The sequence below is a fragment of the Vigna radiata genome, chromosome 10, assembly GCF_000741045.1.
Source record: "Vigna radiata var. radiata cultivar VC1973A chromosome 10, Vradiata_ver6, whole genome shotgun sequence".
In the NCBI taxonomy this organism is placed as follows: domain Eukaryota; kingdom Viridiplantae; phylum Streptophyta; class Magnoliopsida; order Fabales; family Fabaceae; genus Vigna; species Vigna radiata.
Window position 1 is genome coordinate 17,890,364 of NC_028360.1, and position 14,588 is coordinate 17,904,951.

A 14,588-nucleotide genomic window follows, 5' to 3' on the forward strand; every position below is an offset into this window, starting at 1 on the left:
ATATATATATATATATATATATATATATATATATATATATATATGAGAGAGATTGACACTATTTTTAATATAAAAAATTAAGATGATGGTTTTATAAAAAAAAAAAATGGATGCTCAATATTTTTATTTTTATTTAACACGCGACTTAGATTTACATTTAAATTTTAAGAAAACAATTGTGTTACTTTTTTCCACTAGGAAAAGTTTGTCCCAAGTGCCATAAATAAACATAATATTTTAAATATTGATGCGCTACTTGGATTTCTAAATATATTTGTTGGAATTAAGGCGAAGTTTGAGTTAGTGTGCTATAAAGGAAAGCAGGGAATTTTAATTTTCAAGAGACCCAAAAGTGTCTGATTTTGTTGTGGGCATGAAGACTTTTTCTTGTTAGATTTAAGGGTTCAAAAGTTGAAGTGTAATTAAAAGTGAAAATTGCTTTGTTAGTCCCATTTAGAATTGGGCGGAAAACTAATTTGAGTTGGGGCGGAAGAGATTGATACGGCATGACATAAAAAGATAATTTGGAAAAGGCTTTATACTGTTTAAAAAGGAATAAAGATCATATATGTTATAAACATTATGGGATAGGGGTACAAATATTTATTTTATAAATTTATTTGAAAATAAAAAGTAAAGATTAAATAACAGAGTTTATAATTATATATTGTAATATTGATTTTGTGCATTGCATGATTATTGGCGGGTTAAAATAAAAGAAAAAGAAATTGAAGATGAATACGGAATAAATAATAGAAAATTTTACGAATCGATTTCTAATTTCATATGATATATTAAAATTTAAATATATAACCTTCAAGATCAAATATATACAGAGAGTATGTATTATTAATGTTCACATGAATTAAAATCAATTGATATTAATTATTTGAATTCTGTCTAAATTTGATTTGAGTAACACGGGGAAGAATAAATTAAGTAAACAAATTTAATGCATAATGTTGAATTAGTTTCTATATTAGGTAATAACCAATTGGAAAGAAGAGAAAATTCTAATAATTTGATGCAATAGGTACGAATCAAGCCCACTAAGTTGAACAGGCCTTGTATTTAGTAGTTATTAGTCACACCCATTTTATTTGCTCTTCATACTCCCCACTCTTTTATATTCCCCATTTTTTGTTGAATATGACCTTTTCCCACTCAAGCTTCAAGAATAAAATAATGTCAAAATGAAATAATTAAAATATTTTTCTAAGAAGATTCTAAAAGGAAATTTAGTTGGTAACGTCTTCCCCAGGCGTTAGTTAGAAGCACTACCTTTCTTTTTCATTACTTAGCTTTGCCACTCTGAAACTTAAATTTTTATTTGCAAGTTACGCAAAGCATCCAACCAATCAGCACCAAATACCTGCCTTCTTCAACTTCTATGTGCCAAGTGTTTATAACAGGTAACTTAGAACTAAAAAAATTCCATTAATACACATCAATAAATCATTACGTACTCTTAACCAATCACCTAAATATCACAATCATAAAACTTTTCTTTCAACATTTTATATAATTCTAACCATATCATACAATATCGATTTATCTCTATAACATCTTTTTAACATCTCAACTTTTAAATCAATTTAAAATTGATTGAAATTCTCTATTTTCTATAAAATATTAATCTTTTATTCTTAAATTGTCTATGAATTTATTATTATACCTGTTTTAGTAAACCAACGGAGAGATTGGATTAGTTTAATAAAGTCACATACTTATTATTATTCTTATGTGAAAAGCTTTAAACCACAACGAAAGTATTAAGTATGAGGGCAAAATAATCACTATAATGTTTCTTTGGCCAACAATACTTCCGGCTGCTGTTTAGCCTTATAATCAAAATTCTAATTTAATTATTTCTGATATTTCCATAAAACATCGATTGCTTTTTTCTTTTTAAATTATCATCAAATTAATTCTTTCATGAGTCCCTCCAAGCGAACGAGAGACATTTCAATAAAAAAATATTTTTTTTCTGTTTTCAAATTAATTAACCTGTTTGTCAAAATAATACATTTACTGAAAAAGTATGATTACTACACTAAAATTATTTTAAAAGTAATATGTTTATTTATTTTTACTTTTAACGAGTGAGAGCATTAAACAACAGTTATTATTAAATGAAGAAATTAAAAAACAATCCCTTTAAAATAGTAGTTAATATAGATAGTCTCACTTCAAATGCCTCAAACCTTTGCTTTTGCTTTTCAAATTGCCAAACAATCAATCCATGATTTTACAAACATAATGCCAATTCTCAATTCTAAGAAGAAACAAACTTTAGCACAATGATATTTTAACACCATTTTTTGACATTATTTTGACACTGCACACGTGTCAAGATGTGATTGGATGATTTCAAATTAAAAAAAGTTGAGGCAGGGATATATTTGGAAGAGAAAAACTAAAGTTTGTTTTTTAATTTGAAATCGTCCAACCATATTTTGACACGTGTACAGTGTCAAAATAGTGTCAAAAAATAGTGTTAAAATTTTATTTTCCCAAACTTTATTTCTATCTCAGTTAACGTCATCATTGCTTTTAACATCAAAATACTTATTATTTAAAAAATATTTTTTATTTTATCATATCTGAACCTTATATTATACACATTACAAGAAATTTAACGGCTATGAATAAAGCGAATGGGGTTTCATATTTATCCTTTTTTCCAAAGTCATTTTTAGGATCGGAGATATGAAGATGAAGTTCTGTCTTGTTCAACATAAGAAACCGTCGGTAGCAGCGTTGATGAAAAGGTGTATCGGTGCGAAGAAGGAGATGGATAGCAGCATGGCAAAAAAATGGCGACAACTCAGTGGGGAAACTCACTGGAGGGGGCTGATGGACCCTCTGGACATCGATCTTCGCCGCTACATAATACACTACGGTGAAATGGCTCAAGCGGCATACGATGCTTTCATCTCGGAGAAAGCATCAAAGTATGCCGGAAGCAGCAGATATGCCAAGAGGAATTTCTTCTCCAAAGTTGGTTTGACGAATGGCAACCCCTTCACGTATTCCGTGACCAAGTTTCTGTATGCAACTTCAGAAATCGATCTCCCCGAAGCTTTCATCGTAAAGTCGTTTTCCAGAGAGGCTTGGAGCAGGGAATCAAATTGGATAGGTTATGTTGCAGTGGCGACCGATGAAGGGAAAGCTGCGTTAGGGAGAAGAGACATCGTGATCGCATGGAGGGGCACCGTGAAGACCTTGGAATGGGTTGATGATCTCGAGTTTGTTTTGGTTTCTGCTCCTCAAGTTTTTGGTAACAACACTGATCCCAAACTGCATCAGGGTTGGTACTCCATTTACACCTCAGAAGATCCACGTTCTCCCTTTAATAAGAGCAGTGCCAGAAGCCAGGTATATATTATCCTTTAATATACCATTATCTGCCATAAAACTTCAATCTATCTATTTTTCATCTTCTTGGCATTCAAAGAAAGATAAAACTCAGTGATTATCGATCATTTGAGTAAACTTAAGAAAGGGATGCAGAATAACATTTTTCTTTTTTTATGTGGATGGATGATTAGGTCCTAAGCGAGGTGAGAAGGCTGGTGGAGCTATATAAGAATGAAGAAATAAGCATAACTATAACCGGTCACAGTTTAGGTGCTGCAATTGCAACCCTCAGTGCAGTGGACATTGTTGCAAATGGTTACAACAAACCGAGTGATCCTTCTATCAAGGCTTCCCCAGTCACTGCCGTTGTGTTTGCCTGCCCAAAAGTTGGTGATGGCAACTTTCGGAAGGTTTTCTCTGGCTACAAAGATTTGACAACCATACGCATTCGAAACGAGCTAGACATTGTCCCAAACTACCCCCTTGTGGGGTATTCGGATGTAGGCGAGGAGTTGAAGATCGATACCCGAAAATCAATGTACTTGAAGAGTCCTGGGAACCCACTCAGTTGGCATAATTTGGAGGGTTACTTGCATGGTGTGGCGGGAACACAAGGAAGCAAAGGAGGGTTCAAACTTGAGGTTAATCGTGATATTGCCCTTGTTAACAAGACCTTGGATGCTCTCAAAGATGAATTGCTTGTTCCCGTTTCGTGGAGGGTGGAGAAAAATAAGGGTATGGTTCAACAAAATGATGGTTCGTGGAAGCTCATGGATCATGAGGATGATGACTTTTGATCCATAATTCAGAATTCAGAATGCATTGATTTCGTTTGTTGTTCGTTGGAGAAAATATAATTTGATAATTGGATTTGCTTACTATAGTGTAAGAAAAACTCTGCTCCCTGTCATTTAGATATATAAGAATATTATGTCATTTCTGATCCGGAAGCAGACTACCAACCATCAATCTTTTGATTCAAAAGCAATATAGCAGCTCGGTTTCATTTATTTAAAGTAAATATAAAATCAGAAGTAAACCAAAAATCAACGTTTTATTATTTTTTGTTTCAATTGATTTTTGTAATTTTATTATCATAAAATTTTAAAACCTCTTTTTATTTGAAGATTGTCAAACTTAAAATAATTATTATTATACATTTTATGATGAAATAAATGGTTAAATAGAGAAATATGAACTATTGTTATCTTTTATTGTTATATAATTTTGTATTTCAAAATTATAAAATAACATTTAAGATATATATATATATATATATATATATATATATATATATATATATATATATATATATATATATATAGATTTTATTATTTTTTATCGATTCAGTTTTTAACATAGTAGCAATGATTTTTTTAGTTTATGGAGAGTATGTGAATTTTGTTTTCCTTAATAAAAATGAAAATGAAAAACGCAACACATTTTTATATTATCATTCAATATCAAAACACTCTAAACTTTATTTATTTATTTATTTTTTTATACTAAATACTTTGAAATTCATATAAAGTTTTTTTATGATTTATTGACAGGATAAATTTGTTTATAGCAATATTGCATAATCGGCAAAACTCGTATTTTAATCACTCGAGAAGCTATTTGAAAAACTTACCATTACTTTTGGGCTTTACGGGTCCATATATAGTATTTGGCTGGTCCAGTTCATCGAGTAGATTATACTACTAAAATGGGCTTGGGCTGTAAGTGTTTTTTCACCGCACCACTGAGTTTGGCAAAGTTTTTCAAACTGTTTCTGAGAAATCAAATCATGAAACCCCCTCAAGTTCATTGAATTGACTTATTTTATTTTATTTTAACATTCTAAATTGGAATTCCATGATACTTAAATAACCGTTTATATATATATATATTTAAATTATTTTATCTGGAAAGCATGATAAAAGTTTATAAAAAAACTATTGAATTCACACAGAAGGTACTTTTTATCATTTTTAGTCAAAGAGAATTTTTGGAACAATGTGATATTTATGTATTAATAATCAAACATGTAGAGGAGGCGAAGTCAATGGTGCAGTTGACAGTGAAGAAAGAATTGGCATTGAAAGAGCAGGTCCTGCATGCTTCGAATGTATAGGAATTATGCCATAAACAAGTGAAAAATTATTATTTTGGTGGTGGTATGAGCACTAGGGTATCTTGTAGGGAGAGGTCTTGAGGGGAGGATATGAGAATGGACCGTAAATTAGACCTTTGGCGATGTACTTATATGCTGCTTCTGTCAAATGAATTCCATCCCAGTTTGCATGTGTTGATGGATCTGCACATACCTTTGAACCAATGTGACCACACCTTGCTGAGATATTGAAGTTGTATGGCCCAGGTGCTCCACAGCATGCTCTCAACGCCCCACTAGAAAACCCTGTATATTCAATCAACTCATACAAATTTAGGCCACTTTTAATAATTACAAAATAAATTTCGCCAACCAAATGTTGTGTATGATTTCATTTTTAAATCATGTACGATGACGATCTTGTTCATACCAAATATCTTTATCTTTAACATAATCTTTAAGATTAGTTGATAATATAAAACTGCTTCATATGCTGTATATTTTTCAAAATAGCTAACCATAGTGTCCTGGTGCATGGAAGAACCGTTTGGCAGCGCCATAATAATCTGCATAGAGTATCCTTGCATGAGGATTCGTTTGCCTTAGTGTCTTCAGAGCAAGCTTGAGCTCCTTGTTATGGTACTCTGCAAAACCATTGAAAGATTTCAAGCATCCATTTCCATCATAGTCCTCCTTGTTCTCGCTTCTGAATAAAGTCAGGTATAGCGCAGAGCACCCGATTGGCAAATTCCCCGGCACCAACATCTCCCTTGCTCCTTCAGCTATCAATTCCTATCAAAACAAGGGAGGAAAGTGAAATCAATCGATGGAATAGAATGTACTCATACTGTTATCAACCACGTTTGATATAAGATTACATTGATGGCCGTTTTTATTGCTTCAACAACAGGAGGAACGGTAGCTTGAAGTTGAGTAATATTTCCAGCAATGGCAGCATAGTTATAATCATTACCACCAATCTCCCCCACCACAAAGAGAGAGCGTTCGAAGTAGCTATCACAATCTGTGACATATAAGTAGACAGCAATAAAATACATGTTTTATCGTTGAAACACATCATAAGAAAAACACATGCAAGTGTTTTCTTTGGTTTGGTTTTCAGTGTTACCTAGTTTACTGGTGCAAAGGGAGGGTTTAAGTTTCTTAAACCAGCCAAGCTGAATGTTCAATGAATTATTTGTCCAAAGAAATTTTCCAAGCCCGGCTTCAATGAAGAATTTTGTATCAAGTGCTGTGGCTCCAGCAACGGCAAAATTTACCCCAGGATGGATATTTTGGTCTTTGGTTAATGCCAAATAAGGTAGTAAATATTGCAACTTATATGCCTCAGCTACACAATATTCAAAAATCATGATGACAAGTGAGTATTACAAGAAGCAAGTCATGGTGATATATTACACAGCACGTACCTATGAAATCAATTACTAGTCGTCCATCTGAGCAACGACCGGTTGAACGATTAAAGAAGGTTTGACCATAGGGAAACTTTCCTATGACTGGGAATGACAAGGCTCCAGAAGCAAGGAGATTGCCAGTGTCACTTAAAGAGTCACCAAAATTGAAAATTGCATTATATGGGCTAAGGCTTCGAGTTGAAACAACTTTCTCATGGAAACCAAAGGTTAAGGAGACAATGGCCAAAAAAATATAGATCTTCATAGTGTTTGTATTAACGTTGTTGAGAAATAACACAAATATAAGTAGAGCATACAATTATGAGGGAAAGTTCTCTGAGTCACTAATGCAGTTGAGCTTTAAATATTGTCACGTATTTTTCTAATCTTTCTCATTGATATCTGTGATATACTATGTCAACTATTTATTAGATTTAAAGGAAAAAAGTAAATGAGTTGTAAGTGGTTGGACATTATTTAGATTCGGATTAATTTCGACGGTGAGCAACAGAGGATGAAATGACCATAGTTGACGATTCAACATACAAAACTATTCTAGTTATATATTTCCTTCATCTTTTAACTAACGTGGTTAACTGGAATTTTAGCCAATATTTTATATTCGAGACACGATATACAGTTTCCTTAAAAAGGATGCAAATTCATAAAAAATTTAAGAGAATAAGTATTTTAGAAACTATTGGAATTGGAATAGATCATTTCCAGAATTATTAAGACCAATTAGAAAACTAAGTAAAAAGTGTATGGTATATAAATTAATTTCTAAATTTTTTTTGAAGTTCTTATAATGTAAGTTTATATTATGTGATTTAGTAAAGATTTGAGTCAACGATATAAAAAATACAATATCTTACATAAACTATCATGACTAGTCATTTTTTATTAAAAATGAACTAATTATAATTTACGTCAATTAGCTCGTATAAATGTAGATCAATTAAAGATTTGATTAATTAAAAATTAAAAAAGGACAAAGTTGGTCCATAAACAAAAAGAAAAAGTCCAAAGGCCAATAGGAAGTACGGACAACTAAATGCATTGAAATGGTTGCATTCGAGGATCTTTTTGTGGTATTCATTCACTTAAAGGTCAAAGTATATTTATGATTTGGGAAACAGATGGCAGAAGATATTAGCACGTGAATTTTATTACCAACTTAAATATGTTTTAAATTTAATATAAATTATAAAATTTTATAAGTAATGATAAAAAATTGAAAATGTTATAGATTAAGTAAATATTGAGTAAAATTAAACAAAATCTTATTCAATGAGGTGAAAAAAATATTTTAAAATTTTATATTGTTTTTAATAAGTTTAAAGAATTAAACGGAATGTGATAAAAGAAATAAAGAGTATACTTTGATATCATTAAAGGAAAATTTGTTTTAACTTTAAATTTTCACATCGAAAGTATTGTTTGAGTTAAGGTTTGATTTATCTGTAAAATGTATTTAGATGATTTAAAAAGAGAAAAAAATTATAAAATATAAACCAAAACAACGAATCCAGGAAAAGGAAATCATGTAAGACCATTCCATTGTTTTGTGTTAGTCCACTTACTATGATTTAATCAATTGTACAAATGTTATTACACTTTCATTGAATAGCCTGTAAAGAAAAAAAAAAGTAATGGATATTGATTCAAGGCAAACTTTATGTTCACTTTAACTATGGACGGAAAATTGAAGAAAAGAAAAACTGTTTTATGTAAAAACTAATACATTTTTATTTATAACACATTAGACATGAATAAATTAAAAAATAATGTCGAAAAGAATAAGTAAATAAATAAAAGTAAATGGTGAAAATCTTAGCTAGAGGCAGCATTAATTAATATTTATAGAAAAGCATGCACTAGACATTAATTTTGACATGTTGGAGGTGCTAAGTTAAAGGTCATTATTATTGCAAGTAGGACCGAGTGGTGCAACCACGTTGTCTTCCATAAAGAGATTCAAGTTTTTCATAGATAATTACTAAATATCTATGATGGTTTGATGTGTGAAACAAGAGACATTAAATTTAGGAATTGTGTAGGATCCATCTAATAAACCTATGGCAACCCATCTATATGCAGCCTCAGTCATATGATAGCCATCCCAGCTAACATACTGTGAAGGATCATCACAAGCAACCACCCCTCCGTCCCCACACTTGGTAATCTCATTGTAATTGTAAGGGCCATCAACTCCACAACAAACTTTCAGGACATTTCCACCAAACCCTGTAATAATTACATTAAAGCTAATCTCAGTATCACTCTTTCATAACAAGAGGCCATGCTTAATCCCATACTCAAATATCCTAACACCAAAACTTAAATACATTTCGGTTAAGTGTTTCTTATAATGATCTCTTATCAAGTTTAGAATTTTATCACAACCAAAGTTTACATTATACATATCGGTATAGGTTAATGAAATAAAACTCTAATTGTAGAATATTGGATCCAAGTTACTGGTCCTGTATTAAATGTGCAACTTATGTTAATTATTACTACTGACTAAGGGAACATGGATTTATATGACTGATTTTTCTTCTTACTTGCAAGCCACAAAGGTTGACATGACAGAGCTAAGAGAATAGATATACCAAATTGTTCTGGAGATCTGTAGAGCTGCAATGCAGCGTTGAAATAATCTGCATAAATAATATTGGTGTGAGGATATAGCCCTCGAAGCTGATTTAGTTCAATCTGGAGCAGCTCATTGTGGTATTCATGAAACGTGTTTAACCACTTCAGACAGCCAACTTGGTCATACTCCTCTTCATCTGTGGTCGCAAATCTTGTTAAATATGCAGAATTGCATCCAAGTGGTAACATTCCAGGAACCATAAATGTTACAGCCCCTAAATCAATCAACTCCTGCATGAATTAATAAACCAATCGATAACTGACCAATGAATTAAAACTAGAAAGAGAAAAGAAATCACAAATCCTTGGCTTCTTTTCAAAAGAAAATGATAACTATCTCTCACCTTTGGAAGAATGCAACAAAACGAAGTTGTTTTATGGGATGAAATAGAGCTTTTTCAAATACAGAGTAATTTCTAAGAAGCAGTGATCTGATTGCCAGTTATTAGTCATTCAAAGATATGTAGTAGCCTGTTTTTCAATAATGTTTCCCTTTCCAAGAAATAAGTAAAAGCTCATTTTCTGAAAAGTTTTCTAAATACTCAACAAAATTCATCCCAGCTTTCTATTTCACTCGACAACTTTTATTTCAACCAACATCTTCCTCTTTCACTTTCCTTTCCTCAAATCTCTCTCTTCCTTCAACTTATTTTACTCCCCATAGACTATGGGTTCATTAATTGCAAATTGAAAAGATGTCAGAATGCCTACTAAACAATTGAATCAAATTCTTACCCTGATCACTGAGGTGATCACAGATACTACTTGGGGTATGTAAGGCACAAGATCTCCAAATGCCGTTGTTTCAGACAAAGGATAGCCATAATCATTGCCTCCAATCTCTCCCACAATAAATAAGGAGTTGCCAGTAACTTTTTTGCAGCCTGCAATAATGAAATCCCATATGCAATTGGAAATAGCTAGGAGAGTAATAGGAATCCTTGCTTATCAGATTTTAAGCTTCATTCAGTGAACTCTATCCTTCTGCGCCAAATAGTTACTATAGACTACTAACTACACTTGATTAGAGGATCTTTAAGTAGTTATTATGGAAAAGCACTCCTTTAAAAATAAATAGAGAGACACGAAAAGTCTTAATTATGTAAATACTAAACGTTGCTGGCTGACCTACCGATTACTGATATTATATAAAACTTGTTGATACCAATTAATCAGTCGACCCTTCTCCTTAACATCAATCATAATTCATATTTCATTCGGTTTGGACGAATCCTTGAGACCTCATATTTATACATAAGTTTAACATTAGTACATCATGGTTGCAAGTGATTTGAAAGTTTCAAACAACTAAAATATCCTCTGAGACAAAACTTAAATAGAGTTTTGTGTATATTATTTCCCGATTAAAATCAGACTTTCATCTCAATAATCTAGATATTAAAAAGTATGAAGATTACATATGTAAAACTCCATTTTCAATTGGAGAACAATACCAACACCATTCGGGAAACAGTATATAAGTTTTGACCATAAGTTTCTATATGAATGTTCAAACTAATTATTTTTAAAATTAACATTTTTTATTATATGTGAAGAATCTATATTGAATAACTATAAAAAACACTTTACATTCCAATAAGAAGTTTTCAATACATGTAAGAGAAATTAATTAAAAAGTATTAAACTTTATACATTCAATAAAAAAATTACTATATAATTATGGGAACAAATAATTAAATTTCGTTTTCAAAACTAGTAAATTGTAAGGGATTAGCTTACTAGTGCAACAAAAGGAAAGAAAATATAACTTCACTGTAAGAAGAACCGCAGAGCGAAGGCAGCAATTCCTTGAACCAGTCTAACTGAACCCTCAGAGAAAAGTTTGCAGTGGCATCAACAGCGAACCCCTTTTCTTCAAAGAAACTCCCGTCCAAGGCCGAGGCCCCCGCCACCGCAAAGTTCATTCCCTGCTCAATATTTCCCCGTTTAAGCGCTCCATTCTTGAAACCCAGATATGGTTCCAAATACGGAAGCCCCAGAGACTGAGCTGCACAAGAAACAGAAAAAAGAGTAAATTTTAAACAGGGAAATTGATAGAAAAAGCAAGTGGGTATGGTGGAATTTTTTCAGTACCGAGGAAATCGAGGATAAGGCGTCCATCGGAACATCGTCCAGTGGGGCGATGAAAGTGGGTTTGACCGTAAGGAGGGAGCAAGCAATTGGGGCTCTGGGGAGGGGAAATGAAATTCAAGTTACCGGTATCAGTGAGGGAATCTCCGAAGCTGAAGAGTGAGGAGTAACAAGCAGTGACATTTGTAGGAAGAAACAGTAGCAGTGGTAGCAGCAGCACCACACGTCGGAGAGACCAAATTTTAACGGACCAAGCCATGCTGACGCCTGATCATCGCGTCATCTGCTCTCCACTTTCCAATAATAATATCACATCTAATTGCCATATGTGTAACAGAAAACGTGTTAAGGTTTGCTATTTTCACTCATCCACTAATGCTGGTTATATAAAAAAAATAACTATAAGGTTTTAGATTTTAAAATAAGTTTAGTCACTAATTTGTCTTGGATTTTATTTTTGTGTGGGCTTAAGGAAAATATATAAATATTGTTCTAATCAGCAAATGTATCTCAAAATTAAAACGGTCAATGTCTCCATCTTTTCTTCATTCTTCCATGTTTTACTTAATGTTTAGGAAATATTTCGATATGATTTTTTTTTATTGTGTAGATTCAATGCATTTATTGTTATAAATGTTTCTTTAATAATCGCAAGAGTAATTTAAATGTGTTAATGGTAATATGAATTTCAGATAGATGAATTAAATGTGTATGAATGTCAGATGAATAAAATACCCACAGAATATGATCGATCTTTGAGTCTTAATACTACAAACAGTAATTAATGTAGAAAAAGATTTAATTAATCAACATTTGCAATGATTTATTTATCATTTATGGAAATATTTTTATTGAACAGATAAAAGGTTGATATCATATAAACCATAACTTAATACTTAAAGGTACGTGTATAACCAAAATTTGCATTAGTTAAACACGATGAACTAAACTGAGGGAGAGAATATGGCCCTTTTATAAAAGCTTGAACGATTAATTTATAAGCAGCTTCAGTTAAATGTTTCCCATCCCATCCAATATACTTGGAAGGATCATCACAAGCATTCACGCCTGGATCCCCACACTTCATTGATTCATTGAAATTGTATGGACCTCCCTTTCCACAACAGGCTTTAAGACCAATAAATCCTGCATATCAATCAATACTATATCATTTCCTTTGATGAAGTATGAAGATGCATTATCTAACCACTTTCTCTCAATTTGTTACCAAAGTATATCAAACAAAGATAAATGAGCTTTGCTCAAACTTGTATCAGTGAGAATTGGGAAGAATGAATTACCAAATTTTGCAGGATGACGATATAAAGTCATTGCAGCATTGTAATAATCAACATAGATAATATTAACATGACGATGAAGAGCTCGAAGCTTATTCAATTCAATTTGGAGCTTATGGTTGTAATATTCAGTAAACTCGTTTAACCACTTCAAACATCCAAATTTGTCATATTGCTTCTCCTCTTTGGTTTCATAAATTGTTAAATAATTTGCACTACATCCAATAGGAAAATTCCCAGGAATTATGAGCGTGTGAGCCCCTAAACCAATTAACTCCTGTAAGGAAAAAGATAATTAAAATATAGAAAATATTAGTTAGAAATTATAAAACAAAAACAAATAAAAATCTTTAATTAATTCCTTGGAGTTTCATATGTTATCACCGATTCAAAAACAAGAAATCTTCAAATTAAATAAATTGCATAATTTTACACCATTTGATTGATGCATTCCATAGTTTTACCATACGATATTAATTCACCTACTACAAGGGAAAAACTATATTTTTCCATTGAAATTCATCGATGACCACAAAAATTTGTGAGTAAAGTAAAATTTTTAACGACACTTAAAAAATTGTCAATAAAATGTGAATTGATAAATTCTACAAGATATTGAGAAATCTGTCGACTTGAATGACAAAATTTTATTAATATTCTCAAAATTTTATTGATAACTACCATTGATAAATGTTATCTATTAATTATTGATAAATATTTTTATCACAAAATTTATCGATAAATATTTTTATTTACAAAATTTATCGATAAATATAACTAATAATAATTTTTTTTCCATATCACGATCTGAACTTCTTTCTATCATTTTCTTTTTTTTTTTCTTCTTCTTTTCTCTCATGCTTTTTAATTTCTAACATAATTCAAGTCAAATTAAACAGAGAAAAAAAAATTAACTCTCATTTACCATCGAATTTATTGATGGAATTACCGAAATATTTTCAAAATTTCAATTATTAATATATATTTCAAAATTTGTAATTATCGACAAATTTTACAAATTTAAAGTTGAAGACGTAATTTTGACACTCATTTTATTAATAAATTTTATAGACAAAATTATTTATTAATAACAAACTTCACTAATAATTAAAATCCTCAAACTTATTAGTGAAATTTATTGATAAATTTTGATGATTTTTTTTCTGTCTACAAATCTTATTTTATTGACAATTTATTTTTTGTTGATAAAATTTTGTTAATAATATAATATTTTCTTGTAATGTACTAATTGATGATAAAGATGTTTTTTAACCACTGACTTGATAACAAATCTTAGAAGAAGTAAGGAAAAAACAACTTTTTTGTGAGAATAATTTGGAGACCAAAATCTTTAGAAGATTAGTGTGATTTTATATATATATATATATATATATATATATATATATATATATATATATATATATATTACATAAAATTGAATATTATGTGAAATAATTTAAACAATTAAGATATTTTGAGCTAAACTCATGTGCAATTTTATTGGAAAATTGAAATTAATTTGGTTAAAGAAAATTAGAATCTTACTTTGGTTGTTGAAGATATTGTATCGATGACATTAGGCACATACGATTTAACTTCTGCTATGCTCTTTCCTNCAACCAAAGGATGATTGAAATCGTTTCCACCTATTTCACCCACAAGAAATAATGA

General features: G+C 30.9%; 4 protein-coding genes across 5 annotated transcripts in view; 1 reads left to right on the forward strand and 3 right to left on the reverse strand.

Moving 5' to 3' along the window:
• The first annotated feature begins 2,665 nt into the window (after positions 1-2,665).
• On the forward strand, positions 2,666-4,236 carry LOC106775304 (phospholipase A1-IIgamma). Its single transcript, XM_014662415.2, has 2 exons — positions 2,666-3,378; positions 3,552-4,236. Exons 1-2 carry the CDS (start codon positions 2,710-2,712, stop codon positions 4,155-4,157), a joined length of 1,275 nt encoding a protein of 424 aa, XP_014517901.1. The 5' UTR covers positions 2,666-2,709; the 3' UTR covers positions 4,158-4,236.
• A 1,112-nt stretch (positions 4,237-5,348) lies between these two features.
• On the reverse strand, positions 5,349-7,145 carry LOC106775378 (GDSL esterase/lipase At5g45910). The gene is made up of 5 exons (XM_014662496.2): positions 6,886-7,145; positions 6,585-6,806; positions 6,334-6,479; positions 5,974-6,247; positions 5,349-5,761 (listed from the first exon to the last, which is right to left on the reverse strand). The coding sequence occupies exons 1-5, from the start codon at positions 7,133-7,135 to the stop codon at positions 5,529-5,531; spliced, it is 1,125 nt and encodes a 374-aa protein (XP_014517982.1). The 5' UTR covers positions 7,136-7,145; the 3' UTR covers positions 5,349-5,528.
• Positions 7,146-8,768: 1,623 nt separating this feature from the next.
• Positions 8,769-12,272, reverse strand: LOC106776226 (GDSL esterase/lipase At1g28600-like). 2 transcript variants are annotated; one of them, XM_014663609.2, is made up of 5 exons: positions 11,623-12,272; positions 11,297-11,536; positions 10,264-10,412; positions 9,486-9,759; positions 8,769-9,117 (listed from the first exon to the last, which is right to left on the reverse strand). In XM_014663609.2, exons 1-5 carry the CDS (start codon positions 11,876-11,878, stop codon positions 8,870-8,872), a joined length of 1,167 nt encoding a protein of 388 aa, XP_014519095.1. In that variant the 5' UTR covers positions 11,879-12,272; the 3' UTR covers positions 8,769-8,869. The 2 variants fall into 2 exon arrangements, with proteins under 2 accessions (XP_014519095.1, XP_014519096.1); XM_014663610.2 differs by having other exon boundaries at positions 11,297-11,531; positions 11,623-11,778.
• Positions 12,273-12,466: 194 nt separating this feature from the next.
• Positions 12,467-14,588, reverse strand: part of LOC106774955 (GDSL esterase/lipase At1g28590-like) — a 3,665-nt gene continuing 1,543 nt past the window's right edge. Inside the window, exons 2-4 of the mRNA XM_022787262.1 lie at positions 14,463-14,582; positions 12,921-13,194; positions 12,467-12,765 (exon numbers count right to left, since the gene is read on the reverse strand). Coding sequence (XP_022642983.1) covers positions 12,509-12,765; positions 12,921-13,194; positions 14,463-14,582 — 651 coding nt within the window. The 3' untranslated portion in view covers positions 12,467-12,508. The remainder of the gene's footprint in view (positions 12,766-12,920; positions 13,195-14,462; positions 14,583-14,588) is intronic.